Genomic DNA, 17,372 nt, shown 5'->3' on the forward strand with positions numbered 1-17,372 from the left:
GATAATGCTGGCCTCATAAAAAGAGTTTGGAAGTATTCCTTCCTCTTGGATTTTCTGAAACAGTTTGAAGAGTATAGGTTTTAGTTCTTCTTTGAATGTTTGGTAAAACTCCCCTGTGAAGCCGTCTGGACCTGGGCTTTCATTTGGGAGGAGTTTTTTTTATTATTATTATTACTGCTTCTATTTCATCAGTGGTTATCTCCTAATTATTGAAAGTGATATTTTGTAACTTATAAGCTATAGAAACAATACAAAGAAGCATTTTAAAAAGTTGTTCATAATTACACTATTCAGAAGTGCTTCCAGCTACCTATTGGCATGTTTCAGGCATTTCCTTCTATCAAATTTTTCTTTCTATGATTGAGATTATTTATTTATTTATATTACAGACACTTAACAAATCACACTTTTAAAGGCTACGTAATAATCTAGTCTATGTCTGTGCCATGCATTTCTTAATTCTGTTAATGTTTTACATTTAGGTTGTTTCTAGCCTATCACCTTTATAAGATAATGTAACAATGAAGATTACCATATTAATATTGAATTTGCCTAATTGTTTTGATTAACATTTTTAGAATTTTAATTGGGTCAAAGATTAAGTACTTCTTACAAAGACCTTAGAAATTATACTGCTAAGTGGCCAGTTTTCACACCCAGAGCAGTGTATGCAAATGCTGGTCATAGCAGAACTCACTGACACTGAGCATTATTAGGGGGTGGAGGAGAGAGGGGGTTATTTGTTTGTTTTCATTTTTGCAATTTGATAAACAAAAAAAATAGTATTCCATTGCTAATATGATTTATATTTCTTGAACTACCAGTGAGATTTTGTATTTGCATTTTCCCATTCATAAATTGCTCTTCAAGTCCCTTGCCCATACGGTCACCCTTTTGAACTGAGTTTATACTGAAAACCACGTGAAGAAGCACTAGTTTTTATAGGTTGCTTGCCTGGGTGACTCTCATGTGGAGAAACCTTCTCTGCTGCCACATAAGCTTGACCCCACTGCCTGAGTCCTGCCTCCTGGAGTCTCACACACACTACTAGTAAGTGTTCGTTTTTGTTCCACAGACCTTTAAAAAAAATCATTGCAGTTTCTCTTCCCAGATTTATCAACTGTTCACCATCCTAGTTAGACACATTTTAGTTTGCTGGAGTCCGTTAGAGTGATGAACCGAAAAAGATATAGAAAACAAGTTATGGTCTCAGTAGGAGGAGGGGCCAGGACTTGGACCTCTCTTGCTATTGGTGTTATTTGTTTCTGTTAATGTTGCCTAAAGTGACCCTAATCATTTTATGTATGTATGTATGTATGCATGTATTTTTTGCTTTTTGTTGTTGTTTTTGGTTTGAGGGGTGTTTTTTGGCTGTGCTATCTCAAGGGTGTCTCACAGTAAGTAACAAAGCTACCCAAACCCTCACCTCTTTTTCAGATGACCTTCTCATGTATCATATCATTCTGTGCCTAACAGATTGCTATGAAGGTTCAAAAAGCTGGTCTTTCCATTTGTGGGAGGTGTGCCTGGCACCACTAGCAATACGAAAAAGTCCATCCACTCTCTTTCTGGCACACAGTTTGATTACATTTCCAGGCTCTGTTGCAGTTGGTAGAGTCACCAATATGTTGTCTTCAGCAGAATGTAGGTGGTTATGTGTATTTTTTTATTGGCCCAGCCCATAAACACCTGCTCCTCCAGGCTGACTGGAATGATAAACCTGAGAGTAACTTGGAAATCTGTGTGTTAACGATAGCAAGACCACCATCAGCCTGGTTTGTAAATGACTAAGGTGGAGGGTTGCCCCCACTGATGAGTATCTATGCTGGAGAGTTATGTGAATAAGAATTAAACGTCCTCTGTGTTGGAGTATCAAACGTTGGGTCTGCAGGAGCCAATTTAGCACACCCAGACTAACAGAGGAGAAAATGAGGCCTAGGGGAAAAAACCTAGAATGAAAACATTATGTGCCAGTTAGTCATCATTGACTCAGCTCCACGCCCCACCTTCTCTGCTCTCCTTAAGTCACAGTGGGCTGGAAGCCTACAAACTGCATTTCATTGATTCTCTTGCCAGCTATCTTCCAGAAAGAATTTACCAATTGGGAGAAGAGAGGAAAGAAAGCAATGCTATTTTCTTTTTAAATTTTCTGCTTTCAGCAGTGCATCCAGCAGCAATGGTGGCAGCTGCCGGGAGCCGGTCCATGCTTGCTGTTTCAAGGGACCTGGCATATATGGCATACTGTTCTTAATATGTTTGCTCACCTTCTTGGCACTATGTGTTTTAACCAAGGTCTCTGAGAAAGGTTGTTTCCCCAGGTAGGGATTTTCCCCTGAAGTTAGGGAGGGAATAAAACCTCTTAACTAAGTGCCAGGCGGGTAATTAATCACTTTAACTATGAACAATCATGCTTAAGCTACATAATCTTTACTCCCTGGAATGGAGATAAGAAACGCCCTAACCTTTGTAATAGAGATTGATAGGATTGAATCAACTGGTATAAATACAGATGTAACAAGACAGCAAGACACAGAACTTAGGACACAGAACTTAGAAGACAGAACCCACACAGAACCTAGAGACAGAAGAACTTCGCTGGAGAGAACATGGCAAAAGATCCTGGACAGAAACTGGACACAGAACCTAGAGACAGAACCTAGCGAGAGAACATGGCAAAAAATCCTGGACTAAACCTGACTACAGAAATTGGCAAGAGAACCTGACTAGAACCTGGTGACTGAACCTGGCTGGAGAACCTAGAGAGGGAACCTGGCTACAGAACCTGGCTACAGAACCTGGCTGGAGAACCTACAGAACCTGGCAAGAGAACCCAACCATGCTGATCAACTGAACGCTGCCTCTGTGTCGTTCCTTCCTCGCCGACTCCGTCCACACCTTTGGGGACCCCTGGACCCGCTGGGGTTGGACCCCGGCAGGCAGCTGCAAGTTTCAGAAGCGTTAGTGCTGGTTTTCAGCTGTACCGACAGAGGGGTGTCCTCCTGGGTGCCCCAGCGTAGCAGTGGCAGTGTCTCCCTCAGATCATCACAGGTGTGACCTAGATCAGAGGAAGTTCCTGCCTCATGACCTCCTTCTTACTCCTCTTGTTCTCCCAACATCTGTGTAGCCAGTTTTCTGCATTAGATCCCTGTCTGGATAAAATATCTAGAATAGATTCTCTTTTCTAATCTGGACACCGACATGCACAAATTCCCCTCCCAGTGCTGCTAATTACTAACAAGTTCCTTAACATTTCTAAGCTCCACTTTTCTCATCTATTAAAAAATAACAAGAATCATGAAACCTGCTCTGCCTAATTAACATAACATTCATACTATCCCAGGGAAGTGATCATGGAAACTTATAATTTATAGTTACGTTATTATATCACATATGGTTTCTGGTTAAGTTTCCTCTTGTTGGGCACATCTTTCTCTTTCTAGAATTTCAGGAGCCTCTTGGATATTTCTAAATGTTAATCCAGTTAACCATACCAATTATTTCTTCTTCTGAAAAAAAGACTAATATAACCTGCTACAGGAAGAGCTGTTTCTCTATAATCACTGAGGGTGATTCTATTTTTTATTCAAGCACAAAGCTTCAGTCGTTTCAAACCTGTCTGTTGGCAAATGTTGTCAATGAACCAGTCAGCCTGGCTTCCTGTGTCTGTGGGAAGCTAAATGAATGCCAGTGCTGGGCTTGGGCACAATGTACATGGCAGACACAAAGGAAGACTGACCTCAATATCCCGGGTTAATGTTCCTTGACTTCCACGCCCTTAACTCAGGCCCCTCTTAGACAAAGCAAGACCTCTGCCTTTATCCCTCACATCTTCCTGCCACTCCTGGGAGTTCCCAGAAACACCCCTTCATGGGTGCTGAAGGCCAAGATCCCTCCTGTTCTCTTGCTCTACCCTTTGTGCCACAGGTCCTTCGGCCACCTTCTCCATGAGGTCGCTCTCTGCATTGCACAGGACTCTACCCACTCCCCTGGCACGCCCCATCCCCTGGGCCACACTGGCTTTTTGGGGGCAGTGGGGTGAAGTAGACAGAAGTAGATGAGAAGTAGATGAGCTAAAATGGAATCAAATGGACTTTGATTCCATTTTTGCTTTCTCCTTAGATGACTTTGCATCGCTCCTTTTAGTGGATTTATAGTGTTATCATTTGTAGGATGTTCTTAGAGTGAGAAAAAATAAGTGTGCTGAGATAGACCAGACTGGCCCTCCTGATGTCTTTGGCTAGGGCTAGGCAATGCTTTGTTGTAAGGAGTGTCCTATGTGCTATGGGATGTTCACTGCACCGCACACTAGATGTCAGTAGGTTCCCCAAGTTGTGAAACCAAGAATGTCTCCAGATTCTGCCAAATGTCCCCTGGGGGGGAAATTGTCCCCTATTGAGAACCACTGCTTAGGGCCCGTGGATACCACATTAGGACTCTCCAGGGAAACAGAACCAGTAAGACATGTATACAAGAGGTCCTCCAATAACATCATTTTATTCAACATTATTTCCTTCAGTGTCATTTGTTCTAAACAGGGGTGGGCAAACTTTTGGACTCGAGGGCCACAGTGGGTTCTTAAACTGGACCAGAGGGCCGGAACAAAAGCATGGATGGAGTGTTTGTGTGAACTAATATAAATTCAAAGTAAACATCATTACATAAAAGAGTACGGTCTTTTTTTTTTTTTAGTTTTATTCATTTCAAACGGGCCGGATCCGGTCCGCAGGCCATAGTTTGCCCACGGCTATTCTATAATGTTGATGACATACTGTAGGAACTTAACTCTTGTTTATATCAGTCTATGGCAAAATTGGTTTCTTTATATGTTATTTTTGCCGCAGTTTCCAGAACTTGTTGACAACATTAAGTGAGGACTTACTCTATATATAGAAAGAGATTTCTTATAAGGACCTGGCTCATGTAATTATGGATGCTGGCAAGTACAAAATCTGCAGATGGGCCAGCAGGCTGAAGACCCAGAGAGCTGAGGTTCTGGTTTGAATATTCCGGCTGTCTGCTGTGGAACCAGGAAGAGCAATGCTACAGACGAAGTCCAAAAACAGTCTTCTGGAGAGCTCTCTTGCTCAGGGGAGGCTGGTCTTTTTGTTCTATTCACGCCTTCAATTATTGTATGAGTGTTGGGGTCCAGCCCCAACAGGTCCAGGGGTTCCCAAAGGTATGAACGGAGTCGGTGAAGAAGGAATGACACGGAGACAGTGTTCAGTCGATCAGCATAGTCAGGTTCTCTCTTTATTGTTCTGTTGCATCTGTATTTATACCATTTGATCCTATAAGCATGCCTCTATAATCACATCATAGTATGTTTTGGGTAACCTTCTACAGTTCCTTGTTTTATTTCCATAATTTCTTATCTGACCTTTGCCAAAAAAATCCTGTCTCTATCTAGTTCTGTTGATTTTAATCTTGTCTAGATTAATCTCTGTTTTCCATTATAAGGGCTATTCCAAGGTCGCTGCTCTATTGGTGAGCTACAAGGAAGTGACTGAAGGAGATTATCCTACCCAGTAAAGGTTATGTCCTCCCAGCCTCGCTGCTTGCCTTCCCTGGGACTGCCCTGTGTTGGTGGGTCTCCAGGGGTATAGGCTTTGGTGCTTTCCCTGGTGGGCAGACCCCTGGGGATGTGGGCCCAACAAGTCCCAAATTTATTGCCAACAGTCTTAGTCCAAGTTCTTCATAAGTAGTACATGGTATTTCTGTAACACTAGGGGGTTTCACTGATTTATTCTCTTCCTTAGTCCTGTTAATCCCTACCTCCAGGGAAAAATTCTCACCTGGGGAAACAACCTTTCTTGGGAAGGTGGTCCTGTTTAAAACACATAGCGCCAAGAGGGGGAGCAAACATATGCCATATACACCAGGTCCCTTGAAACATAAGCTGTGCAGATGTTTCATCCCTGCAGCGACTGTGTCAAGCAGCAAGGGTGGACCGGCTTCTGGCAGATGAGGCCCACCCAATTATGAAGAGCAATTTGCTTTACTCAAAATCCATCAATTTAATCTCATTCAAAAACACTATCACTGAAACACCCAGATTAATGTTTGACCAACTATGTGGGCAGCTGTGGCCCAGTCAATATGACACATAAAATTAACCATCACCCATCGCAGATACATAGGATCAGGACACTTAAAGTCCCTGCTCCTGGAGCTCACAGTCTAGGCAGTGACCCAGATGACAAGTGTTTCAGTTATCTGTCACAGAGTAACGAACCACCCCAAACTTTTACATATGTGTGTGTGTGTGTGTGTGTGTGTGTGTGTGTATATATATATATACATATATATATACATACATACATACATGTTGATTTCAGAGAGGAAGGGAGAGGGGGAGAACGATAGAAACATCAATAAGAGAGAATCATTGATCGGCTGCCTCCTGCACGCACCCTAATGGGGATGGAGCCTACATCCTGGGCATGTGCCCTTGACCAAAATCAAACCCTTCAGTTCTAAGGCTGATGCTCTATCCACTGAGTCAAACTGGTTAGGGCTGTGCCTGTATTCTTTAGACCCAAAATTCAAACTTGACATAGAGGGATGTCTCATTCCTGCTCTTCAATGTCTGGGACCTCAGTTGGCAAAACTCAAACCACTGGGAGTGACTTTAATGGCTGGAGACTGGAATCATCTGGAGGCTCCTTGTCAGTCGTGTCTAGAACCTGGACTGAAATGAGTCGTGTCTAGTCCCTGGGCTCCTTTGGGACTGCCAACCAGAGCACATACATGAAGCACTGCATGTGACGTGGGCTTCCCTCGGCATCACACCTGGATTGTAAAGAGAACACCTTGGAGAGAACGTCTGAAGTGTGAATGGTCCAAGAGATGTGGCAGAAAGGTCATTCATGTCACCTGCACCACATTCTATTGGCCACAAATGTGTCACCAGCGTCAGGCCAGATTCAAAAAAGGTATTGGGTACTACCTCTACTTTTTTTTTAATGTAAATTTATTTGTTAACCCAACCATACATTTGCTTACTATAAGAAAAAATTAATACATATACAACTGTTTTGATAAACACAGACATTTGAGATCAGGAGTTATGATGCAGTTATATCAGTCCACTTCTGCAATTCGTGTTTGGTTGCACATTAGTGAGATATTCTCACCCTCAAGATAAGTATTTGCAAATGGTAACAGGTTTTATTCCCTCATCCAAGAGCACACTGTGTAGCCCCCACCCATTGATGAGAGAGTGACAAGGTCACATTGCAGGTTATGTCAGATGGGAGAAGTAGATGGATAGATAGATTGATAGATAGATTACAGATAGCTAATATATAAGTGTATGTAATATACTTTATTTGCCACCACAAGTAAGCAAATATCCTATATAATTAGTTCAGGTAGAGCTAAGCAGAAGAGCTATTCACAATATTTAGATTGCAAATGAGTACAAAGGATCTTTTGGGGATGATAAAATGTCCTAAAATTAGATTGTGATGATGGTGGCACAACTCTGTAAATTTACTAAAAATAATTGAATTGTACACTTAAAGAAAATGAGCATATGGTATGTAAATTACACCTCCGTACATCTGTTAAATACACAATTAGCAAGTCACGGGCACTGAAGAATCAGAAGACACAGATGCTGGCCCTCGTGCTGGGACAGGGCCCCAGAGGCTCCTTCAGTTAGTGGGGATGGAAAGGTCTCAGGTGTCTGGGGGACACAGGTGGCCAAGATGACAGGGAGAAACTTAGGGGTTCAGAACAGTGGCTACTTCCAAACTTGTATGGAAGTATTTTTGTATTTTAACAAGCAACACCAAGTGTTTTGAAGCAATAAGGCAGAGTAAGGGAATGATAGGCCTGGGGCAGTAGGAGAAGCATTTATTTTATTTATCTTCACCTGAGGATATGCTTTTATTGATGAGAGAGAGAGAGAGAGAGAGAGAGAGAGAGAGAGGAGATGGATTAGTTGCTTCCTGTATGCGCCCTGACTGGGGATCAAACCCACCACCTACCTAGGGTATGTGCCCTGACTGGGAATTGAACCCACAAACTCTTGGGGTACAGGACAATGCTCCAACCAGCTGAGCCACCCAGCCAGGGCTGGAGAAGCATTTTAGATTTGTAGTAGTTAGGGAAGCGCTTTCTGAGAAGGTGACCTTTGAACAAAACACTTAAATGAAGTGAATGAGGAAACTAGATAATATCTGGAGGGAGAGAGAGCCAGGAAAAGCGAAAAGCAACTACTAAGCCCTGAGGCAAAAGTGAGTCATGTTCAAGGAGGAGCAGGGAGGCGGGAAGAGCTAGTTTGAAGAGAGGGAGTAGAGGACTAAACAAGTATTTGTTTCATATCATCGGCGTTGGTCGGCAAACTGCGGCTCGCGAGCCACATGCGGCTCTTTGGCCCCTTGAGTGTGGCTCTTCCACAAAATACCGACTTCTGCGCATGGGCCACGAAGTTTCAATCGCACTGTATGTGCACACCCTCATGTGGTATTTTATGGAAGAGCCACACTCAAGGGGCTAAAGAGCCGCATGTGGCTCGCGAGCCGCAGTTTGCCGACCACTGATCTAGGGAGATACCCTGTCGCTACTTTAATAACAAAGCAACTGAACATACTGGTAGGAACTGAGATAAAGTCCATAGAAGCCATGAACTTGAACCTTGACATTCCATCCCCTTGGCCCGGATGGAGCTCTCCTATGAATGCACAGTGGATGAGGGGCACATATGGCCCTCGGGAAATATTGAGAGAACGGAGCTTTTCCTGGGTGACATAGCCCAGGGAGATTCCCAGGGAACCACAACGCCAGGCAAGGATTTCCCTACTGCTGCAGTGGACTCTTGGTTCCCACCTTCCCTGGAATGGGCTTTGGGACTCACAGCTGCATAACCTTCACATACTTGAAGATGACATGGAGGAGTTCAATCAAGGCACTGGTTTAGTGAATGGAGCAAATATTTCACATTAAGTAAAGGAGACTGCGAATGGAGTTCCAGACTGAATATTGAACGTGAAAAGTGGGAAAACAACAGAGAAGAGGAGAATAAGAAAGAGGAAAGGGGAGGGGTCGGGAAGGTTTCTGTGCGGTGTATGCTTCTGGCAGATGTCTGGTTTGTCTGGAGTGCCTGGACCCTGGGAGCCCAGACTCTGGAAAGCCATGGTGGACTGCTACAAAGACTTTCTTCCAGAGGAGATCAGTGGCCTGGGACATTGGGAGGTGATCACTGCAGTCTTTCAGCTGCTCAAGAGCTAGCGCTTCTATCAACATTATTTGATAAAAAGGAGAGGTATGGATGAAAAGAGGGGTTCTATGGAAAGTAACCTCACAGGTGATCTGATCATAAATGACTAACTGGCAGGTCACGGTGTGTAGTCATGCCACAGGCTATAATTTTTTAATAAAAGATTCTTTGCCTTAAGCAAGCCCTGACCATTGTTTCCACGCATATAATACACCTTTGAAATAAACCATAACCACCTTCAAGAGAGCACTATACTAAAGAACCATACTAAAATCCAATGCCCACCTTGCTTTCTCCAATCTTCCTTATGTCCCTTCTTTCATTTCAAAGGCATTTAAAAAAAAAATAGCTGCAAAACTATTCATCTTCAGAGGATCTGAGATCTTGCTCCCTGGCATGTGCTGTCAGTCCGGCTCAAATAAACTCTTACAAAAATTCTCTACAGGTTTGGATGCTTCTTATGTTAACGAAGAGATTGTAACCTTTTTTTAAAAAAAATAGTTTGTTGATTTTTAGAGAGAGAAGAAGGGAGAAGAGAGAAACATCAATGTGAGAGCTTAACGTTGATCACCTGCTTCCTGTATACCCCCTATCTGGGATCAAGCATAACTTTTGCCACAGTATTGAGATTGAAATGTTTTCTTCTTGAATTCCTCAAGACCAAACTCTATCCATTAGTGTGAGGGACCACTGAGAGGAGAGCTTATGCCTTGTTCACTTTTGTGCCCCTTCCACTCAGCCCAGGACCTTGGGAGTCAATAGTGGCAGCTTGACAATTCTTGTTTGATTGATGGTAAAGACCCTTGTCTGAAGATTTTGGTAGAAAGATGACAACTGAGCTAACTTTTTATTTTGGTCATTGTGTCGGTTTGAGTTTCTGGATAGAAACTAGATGCCAAGATGGAAATAGATGAGCAGGACATGTCTTAGGTGGGAATGCCTGTGAAGGATGAAGAGGAGGAGGAGAGGAGAAGACCTGGAGGGCCCCAGACCACAGTGTGGATCCGCGTGCTAGGTTCTAGAGCTGCCACAGCAAAGTGCCTGCCCTGGGTAGCCACAAACAATTGAAATCTATTCTCCCTCCATTTGGGAGGTCAGAAATCTGAAATCGAGGCATCTGCAGCATTGGTTTCTTCTGGCAGCTCTCTGTTGTGGAAGGATCTGTCCCCTCTCCTGGCTCCTGGTGGTTGCTGGCAGCCCTTCGTTTTCCTTGGTGGGTAGATACATCACTCCAGTCTTTGCCACTGTCTTCATACCACTGTCTTCCCTCCGTGTCTTCTAAAGACCTTCTTGTGAGGACATGAGTCATTGGTATTAAGGACCACCCTAATCCAGTATGGCCTCATCTTAACGAATTATATCTGTAAAGAATCTATTTCCAAGTAACATCACATTCTGAGGTTCTAGGAGGTGGACATGAATTTGGGGGGAGGGGCACTGTTCAACACAGTACACGCTGACACCTGTGAAGGGAGAGAAAAAGGAAAAAGGGGGATGGGGTACAAAGAGCCTCAGTTCTAAGAAAATCTCCATCAGGCCAACAGGCAGCCCCAGGACAAAAGCTGCCCATGAGAGATGTTGACATTGGGCAAGAAGAGTCCAGCTTTAGTGCCCTTATTGCCACACCCTCACACCAGGTTCTTTCCAGAACAGAGGTTGTGTGGCTGCCACGGCGGGGCTGGAACATAAAAGTTATGTTCCGACCCTGGACATTGTGGCTCAGTTGGTTGGCATCATTTCGTGCACCAAAAGGTTGCTGATTCGATTCCCGGTCTGGGCACAAGCAGCACAGATGAAGGCCACAACCCAGGCGTGGGACGAGGCGGGCAGGAAACCATCACAAGAAGCAGTATAAAACTGTGCTGAGGCTGGAAGGTGCAAAGGAGTTAGCCGGAGGAAGCACAGGGGAGGGCACCCCAAACAGAAGGAGAGTGTGTACAAAACAAATGTATTCTTTATGGGACTAAATTTAAGTGGCGCTCGAGTCTCCTCCACCTTGGGGAAGAAGAAAGGAGAAAGCATGGCCAGATAGTTTCTCAGGAGTGGGTTTTGAGTTGTGCTGGTGCTGAGGATACATTGTGGAACTTTCCTAAATCTACCCCTACTCCTCACTCCTTATCCAGACTCGTTCCTTGTTTGGCATGAGATTTTGGAGACCCTGTCTGGAGTTGGGAGTTAGAGAGACACAGATATGACTGAAGGTCTGAGGAATCCAGTTAAAAATCTGTTTGCCTTTGCCTGAATTTATCAATGAGAGAAAAATGTCTAAGTAAGGAAAGAGTGTAATATGATCAATATTACTTACCAATGAGGCCTGAAGAATGGTTCTGGATAGAATATGAGAGAATTCTCAAACCTAGCTTAATCCAGTTCCATGGAGGAAGCTACGCTCAGGCTGTCTGGATATGGCCATAGCTCACCAACTTGGAGAAATGGATCATCTCCAACCAGTGCAACACTGGAACAGCTTCCCCGCCCCCACCGCACATTCTCAAAAAAGAGTGAGTCATGTAGACACAGAGATCTGGAGATATCTCTGTAGAGATAGAGATGAGGACTGTAGCTTGAGTAGCTACCCCAAGGAATGTTGGAGATCAGGAAGGAGCAGTGACACCCACATAGACAGAACATGGACCATGGTGGCCTGGTGCAGGCCCAATATATAGTGAGGTGTCTGGGAGCAGCCGATACTGGGGTTCCACATAGCAGCCGAGAAGGGAGTGGAAATCAAAACACAAGTCAGGGTTCAAAGTCAGGTCTGTATACCACATGGCCTAAATGGGTCGGCGGAAGAAAAACTGACCGACGCAAGTAGAATGATTCCCAGGAGGCATGGTGAGAAGAAAAGCCAGGGTGGGGTGCCAGCGTTCAGCAGAGGGTGAAGCCTGTGACCAGTCTCGACCCGCAAGCTCAAAAGGGAAGAGCTGAGCTGCCTTCTCGCCACCACTTGGATAGTCATCTGCCTAGCTGAGATATCCACTTGCCTGTCATTGTCATTTCTCAGTGACCAAAATATACCTTTATAAAATATTTCCTGAGCACCTGGGAGCTCATACCATGGCTCTACTGGGCTTAATTTTTCAGAATTTTAAATCATCCAGGAAACTGTTTTGTTTTTTATTGTAAAGAATGTATTATAAAGGTAAAATATAAAGTGTTTAGATCTTTTCTTTCTCTTTCTGTGGAAACTCTTTCTATTTCTGTTTCCAGTTTCCCACTCTCCCGGAAGAAGCAGGGGTTAGAGTGAACTTGATGAGTTATAGCCATACCCAGATACCCTAAGGCAACACAGAAGCTAGGACAACTTGTATGGACAGGTGAAGAAAATAAAATGGGGTCCCAATTAATTTTTAAAAAGCCAATCACCTTAGCCTGTGATACTGTATTAAGTGATCACATAACTGGAGCAGAGAACATGGAGGTTGTGGCTTGAAGTAAAACGCCATTATTTTTGCCCTGGCTGGTGTTGCTCAGTGGTTAGAGTGTTCGCCTACACACCAAAGGGTCACCGGTTCAATTCCTGGTCAAGGGCATGTACCTGGGTTGCAGGTTCAATCCCAGTCCCCATTCAGGGCACATGCAGGTGGCAACCAATCAGTGTGTCTCTCTCACATCGATGTTTCTCTCTCTCTCCCCCTCCTTCCCTTCCACTCTCTCTAAAAATCAAAGGAAAAAATCTTCTCATGTGAGGCTTAATGAAAACAAAACAAAACAAAAATCTCCAATATTTTTAAAAGCAATATGGCATCCCTGAGCTTGCCACAGAATTAGGAGGAGAGACGGAAGCCCTCCTTTTGGAGAGATGACCTGCAGCTAAAAAACAATGGTCAGTTCTTTCTTTGTCTGCTATGCTTCTGTTCCAATTGAACTTGAAATTTCTTATTTTTCGTGGGTGGGAAGAACCAAACAGTGAGAAATAGTAAGGGTCCCTCAACCCCAAGCTATGGTAACCTCAGTCCATGATAATTCCAAGCCACGGTTTCCCTTTCAAGAATGTATCTTTTCTTTCCCACCATCATAGATGATGGAGAAGAAAGAGTGCTTAGTGAACGGTAAATAGGCAACAAGGGCGCTCATAGAACCATTCCCACTGTGGAGGGCTTGAGTAGAACTGCCATTGCCGGGTGACCAGGTGAAAATCAGACATTGTGATATGTAAGTTTTCTGTAGAAATAAATAAATTAGAAAAAGATAGAAAAGGGTCTACCAGCAGTATGCTAAGCAAAATAAGCCAGTCAGAGAAAGATAAATATCACATGATCTCACTCATATGTGGGATATAATGAGCAACATAAACTGATGAATGAAAATAGCTCCAGAGACAAGGTAGCACTGAACAGACCACCCAACCTCATAGAGAAGGCAGGGGAGGGGGGAAGTTAGAGATTAACTAAAGGACCTGTATACATGCATATTAGCATAACCAATGGATACAGACACTGGGGCAATGGGGGCTTGACCCCCGGGGGTGGGAGTGGCTGGGGGCGGTGGTGTCAATGGGGGGAAAAAGGAGACTTGTAATACTTTAAACAATTAAAAATAAATAAATAAATACATTTTTTAAAAAAAGGAAGAAAAGGATCTTCCACTACATGGAGTTGTTTCTGTCAAAGAGTTCTCTTCAGAGGAGTCTCGAGTGTTAGAAGCTCATTCTTCTAATAAAGAAATTCGAATCTGGATGAAACAGCTCTCCCCAAATTCTCTTTATGAGAAAATTGATGATTTGAGTGTGATTGCCATTCCAAAAAAGGCCTAATATTTTTGATAAGTAAGATATTTTCCAACAAAGAATAAGATTTTCCAAAATCATTAAAACAAGATAGATTGTTCATGTCTGTTTCCGTGCCCAATATCGGCATGGAAAGAATTAGGCACTATGAACTGGCACCACTGAAGAGATTATCAAAATTAATAAGACGTGAATTATGTGGTTTTTTAAAATATACTTGCACTTGTTTAGAAGCAACAGTCTAATGTAAAATATAATACCAGACGGTTTTATGAACGTCCAGTAATTCTGTTGAAACCACCTAGTGATGGTGCAGCAACTGGTTCCACCACAATGCTGAACGTGTACTTCGTGGAGCAGGGGGTTGATGGGGGATGGGGAAGAGAGGGATCCTGGGAAAATGAAATAAGTGACACAATGAAACAATGCTGTCACAGGGGAAGACAACAGATGGGATAGCAAAATGAGAAAGGGGGAGTGGCCGGAAGATTGAAGAAAGGAAGAGTCTTGTCTTAGTAAACTGCTACTTTTCTGAAAAGCAAAGAAAAGGAAAAAAGGCTAAAAAAAGAAAAAAGAGAATTTGCTAAAACAGGAACAAAATAGATACTAAAACACCGAACAAAGGGCTATAGAAGGAGAACAGGAAATCTGCTGCCCGCTGGTCTCCTGTCTCTGCCGCAGGCACATTCTGCACCTCCCTGGCCAGGACTGGCAGCTGTTACACGTGGATCCTGCACTTCTCTCTGAACAAACTGTATCTGAAAGAATTTTAAATGTGCATATACTGTCAGCACGTGTTATCAGAGCCTCATCTCCCCCAGGCTGTCTCCAGACACTCAGGAATTTCTGGCAATCAGAGGAATCCAGGGTCTCACAAATCTCAGCCACCCAGAAATAATAGCTTTTAGAGCAGCCGTGGGCAAACTACGGCCCACGGGCCAGATCCGGCCCGTTTGAAATGAATAAAACTAAAAAAAAAAAAAAAGACCGTACCCTTTTATGTAATGATGTTTACTTTGAATTTATATTAGTTCACACAAACACTCCATCCATGCTTTTGTTCCGGCCCTCCAGTCCAGTTTAAGAACCCATTGTGGCCCTCGAGTCAAAAAGTTTGCCCACCCCTGTTTTAGAGGCACCTCTCACCAACAGCCGAGGTGTTACCAGACAGCACCCCGAGTCCGTGGGAGAGGGCTGTCCCTAACCTCCATCCTTGTCTTCTCATATAAGTGAATTTATATGAGAGACCTTGACTGCTTTGTGAAAAGCCAATTTATTAAAGCATATACCTTATTGTAAAGCAAAGCCAGCAAACCTATACATCTGGCTTATGAAGCACAGGCAGGCTCTCAGCTACCTGAAGAGAGAATTGGGTGGGGTCTGAGGCGTTCTATACCCTCTTGGCTATAGGTTTCAAAATTCCTCTGCTGAATATTTTAGTGCAGATTAATTCTCAAGGTCCTTTTTTTCACTTTGTTGTGGCTTTCCCAGAATTCTTGAAAAGCAGCTGGCAACTTTGTCTTGCCAAGCCTTGAGACTGCTGGCTTCTCTGCTTCGGGAGTGACACTGTCCTTTTTTCCTTTCTCCTTTCCCCGCCCCTCTCTGCATTCTCTCCTTGGGGAAGTTTTTAACCATTTGCTCTTAAGTGTCCTTAGCTGGGAAGATAATGACTGGCTAGTTACAAGCTGGCTGCAAATTGCCCACACTGCCTGACATGATTGTAACTTTCCTGTCTCAGTTTCCCTAATCCTCCCGCCCTGGAATCCTGTCACATAGGGAAGGACATTAAGGAGAGGAAGAATGCTAGCAGGCCCCAATCAGCCTCTCCTTTAGAACGCTCTGCGGTCTTGGTATCCTAGAGACTAGTCTCCTCACACGTCAATGTGCAGGGAGTTACTTTGGGGATCTGGTTCCAATGCAAATGCTGGTTCAGAAGGGCTGGGATGAACCCGAAATTCTGCATTCCGATAAGCTGCCAATGGTCCTGTTCCTCCTACAGGGACGGCCGCTGGGAAAAGCAAGTTATAGAGCCCTCTGGTGAACCCTGAGTGAGTCAGGCGTGACTAGACAGAGAGAGAGAGAGAGAGAGAGAGAGAGAGAGAGAGAGAGAGAGAGAGAATGAGACCAGAAGCACACCCTCTCTCCTGCTGGCAGGTACACAGAGAAAGCAGGTAGCACACATGTTCTTATGCATGCATCACTGCACTTTGTCCAGCTCTCCAGGATTCAGAGTTACTGCAGTCTCCCTTAAGGACTCCCAGGCAGATGGCATTCTCTACCCATGAGTCTGGACACCAAGCAACAACAAAAGCAACCCCAGCTGTACGCCTGCCCTGTGAAGGAAGTGGTGGGGGAGTTCTCACACGCCCCAGTAGTTGGCAGCAGGCTGCCCCCATCCTACTTTTCCTACGTTCCTTCTTCTCCCCTTATCTTTCTTCCACGGAGGAAACAATAATTGTCTCTGAATCATGCCTACCTGAAAGTCAAGCGTATGTTGGAAACTTGGATAACTGAAGCAGAAATACTGAGAAAGTGCGAAAAACCAGACTTCAGGATGGGAGTTAGTGATTTGACTCTGATCTGTTTACCCACGCTAATGATGTTCCTGAAATAGAAGCTTCCTCCGTGTTCTGTGTGTTCATGTGTGAGGCCGAAGGTGGGGTGTGAATGAGTGCACGCCCCGCCTTCTACAAAGCAGAGGCTGACGCACTGGGGAGACGCTGCTGCGGTCCGCCTCAGGAGAGGAGTTTGAATTAATGGTGCAGTCCCGGTTGGAGTGCTGTCATGTTTATTTCCTTTGACAGACACTGCAGGTTGCGTGATCAGTGTGGGTGTCCTCAGAGGTGGGAGCTACGTTTGCATGCTTCCTGACTGACAGAACACTCCCGCCGGTGCCCGGGGGCCAGGGTGGCGAGTGTCGGTGGGAGGAGTAAGCAAGTTTCACTTCCTTGCCAGTGGAGACTCACAGCTGGCTTCTCTCAAGGAGGAGGAGTGTGAGAAGCAACAGAACTCATTTCCCTGCCTCTTCCCTCACAGCACCTGCCAGGGGCTGCGCGGACCAGACGTGAGGAGCGTGAATGGGCAGAGCAGAGTCTCTAGAAGGCAAGATGAGCGCCCAGGATCCTGCAGATCTGTGGAGCACGTCCGATGGAGAAGCTGAGCTGCTGCAGGACTTGGGGTAAGAGAGCAGATCCGCTTTTCAAAGCGCGTCGTGGGTGAACATTGACTGTCCGCTCGCACCCTGATGCTCCCTTGGATGGAGGGTGACCTTTAGCACTCTGCCACCCACTCTTCTATCCCCTCCGCGTTTTACTCATGTGTCTGTTAGGTGTCTATCTGCTTGGGGCCAATGGCATTGTAAAAGCACATATTATTTTTCCCTGATGTGAAAGCAGGTAGATGCGGAAAATGAGACAAAAG

General features: G+C 44.5%; 1 protein-coding gene across 6 annotated transcripts in view; it reads left to right on the forward strand.

Annotated features, from left to right (window-relative positions):
- Positions 1-16,675: 16,675 nt before the first annotated feature.
- The window catches only part of DAPP1 (dual adaptor of phosphotyrosine and 3-phosphoinositides 1), a 46,793-nt gene continuing 46,096 nt past the window's right edge, over positions 16,676-17,372 (forward strand). Inside the window, exons 1-2 of one of the 6 annotated variants that reach the window (XM_036340601.1) lie at positions 16,676-16,765; positions 16,989-17,130. In XM_036340601.1, the coding sequence (XP_036196494.1) occupies positions 17,030-17,130 (101 nt within the window). In that variant the 5' untranslated portion in view covers positions 16,676-16,765; positions 16,989-17,029. The other 5 variants (XM_036340609.1, XM_036340592.1, XM_036340629.1 and 2 more) reach the window with 5 other exon arrangements.

This window comes from Myotis myotis, unplaced genomic scaffold (assembly GCF_014108235.1).
Source record: "Myotis myotis isolate mMyoMyo1 unplaced genomic scaffold, mMyoMyo1.p scaffold_m19_p_1, whole genome shotgun sequence".
NCBI classification, from domain to species: domain Eukaryota; kingdom Metazoa; phylum Chordata; class Mammalia; order Chiroptera; family Vespertilionidae; genus Myotis; species Myotis myotis.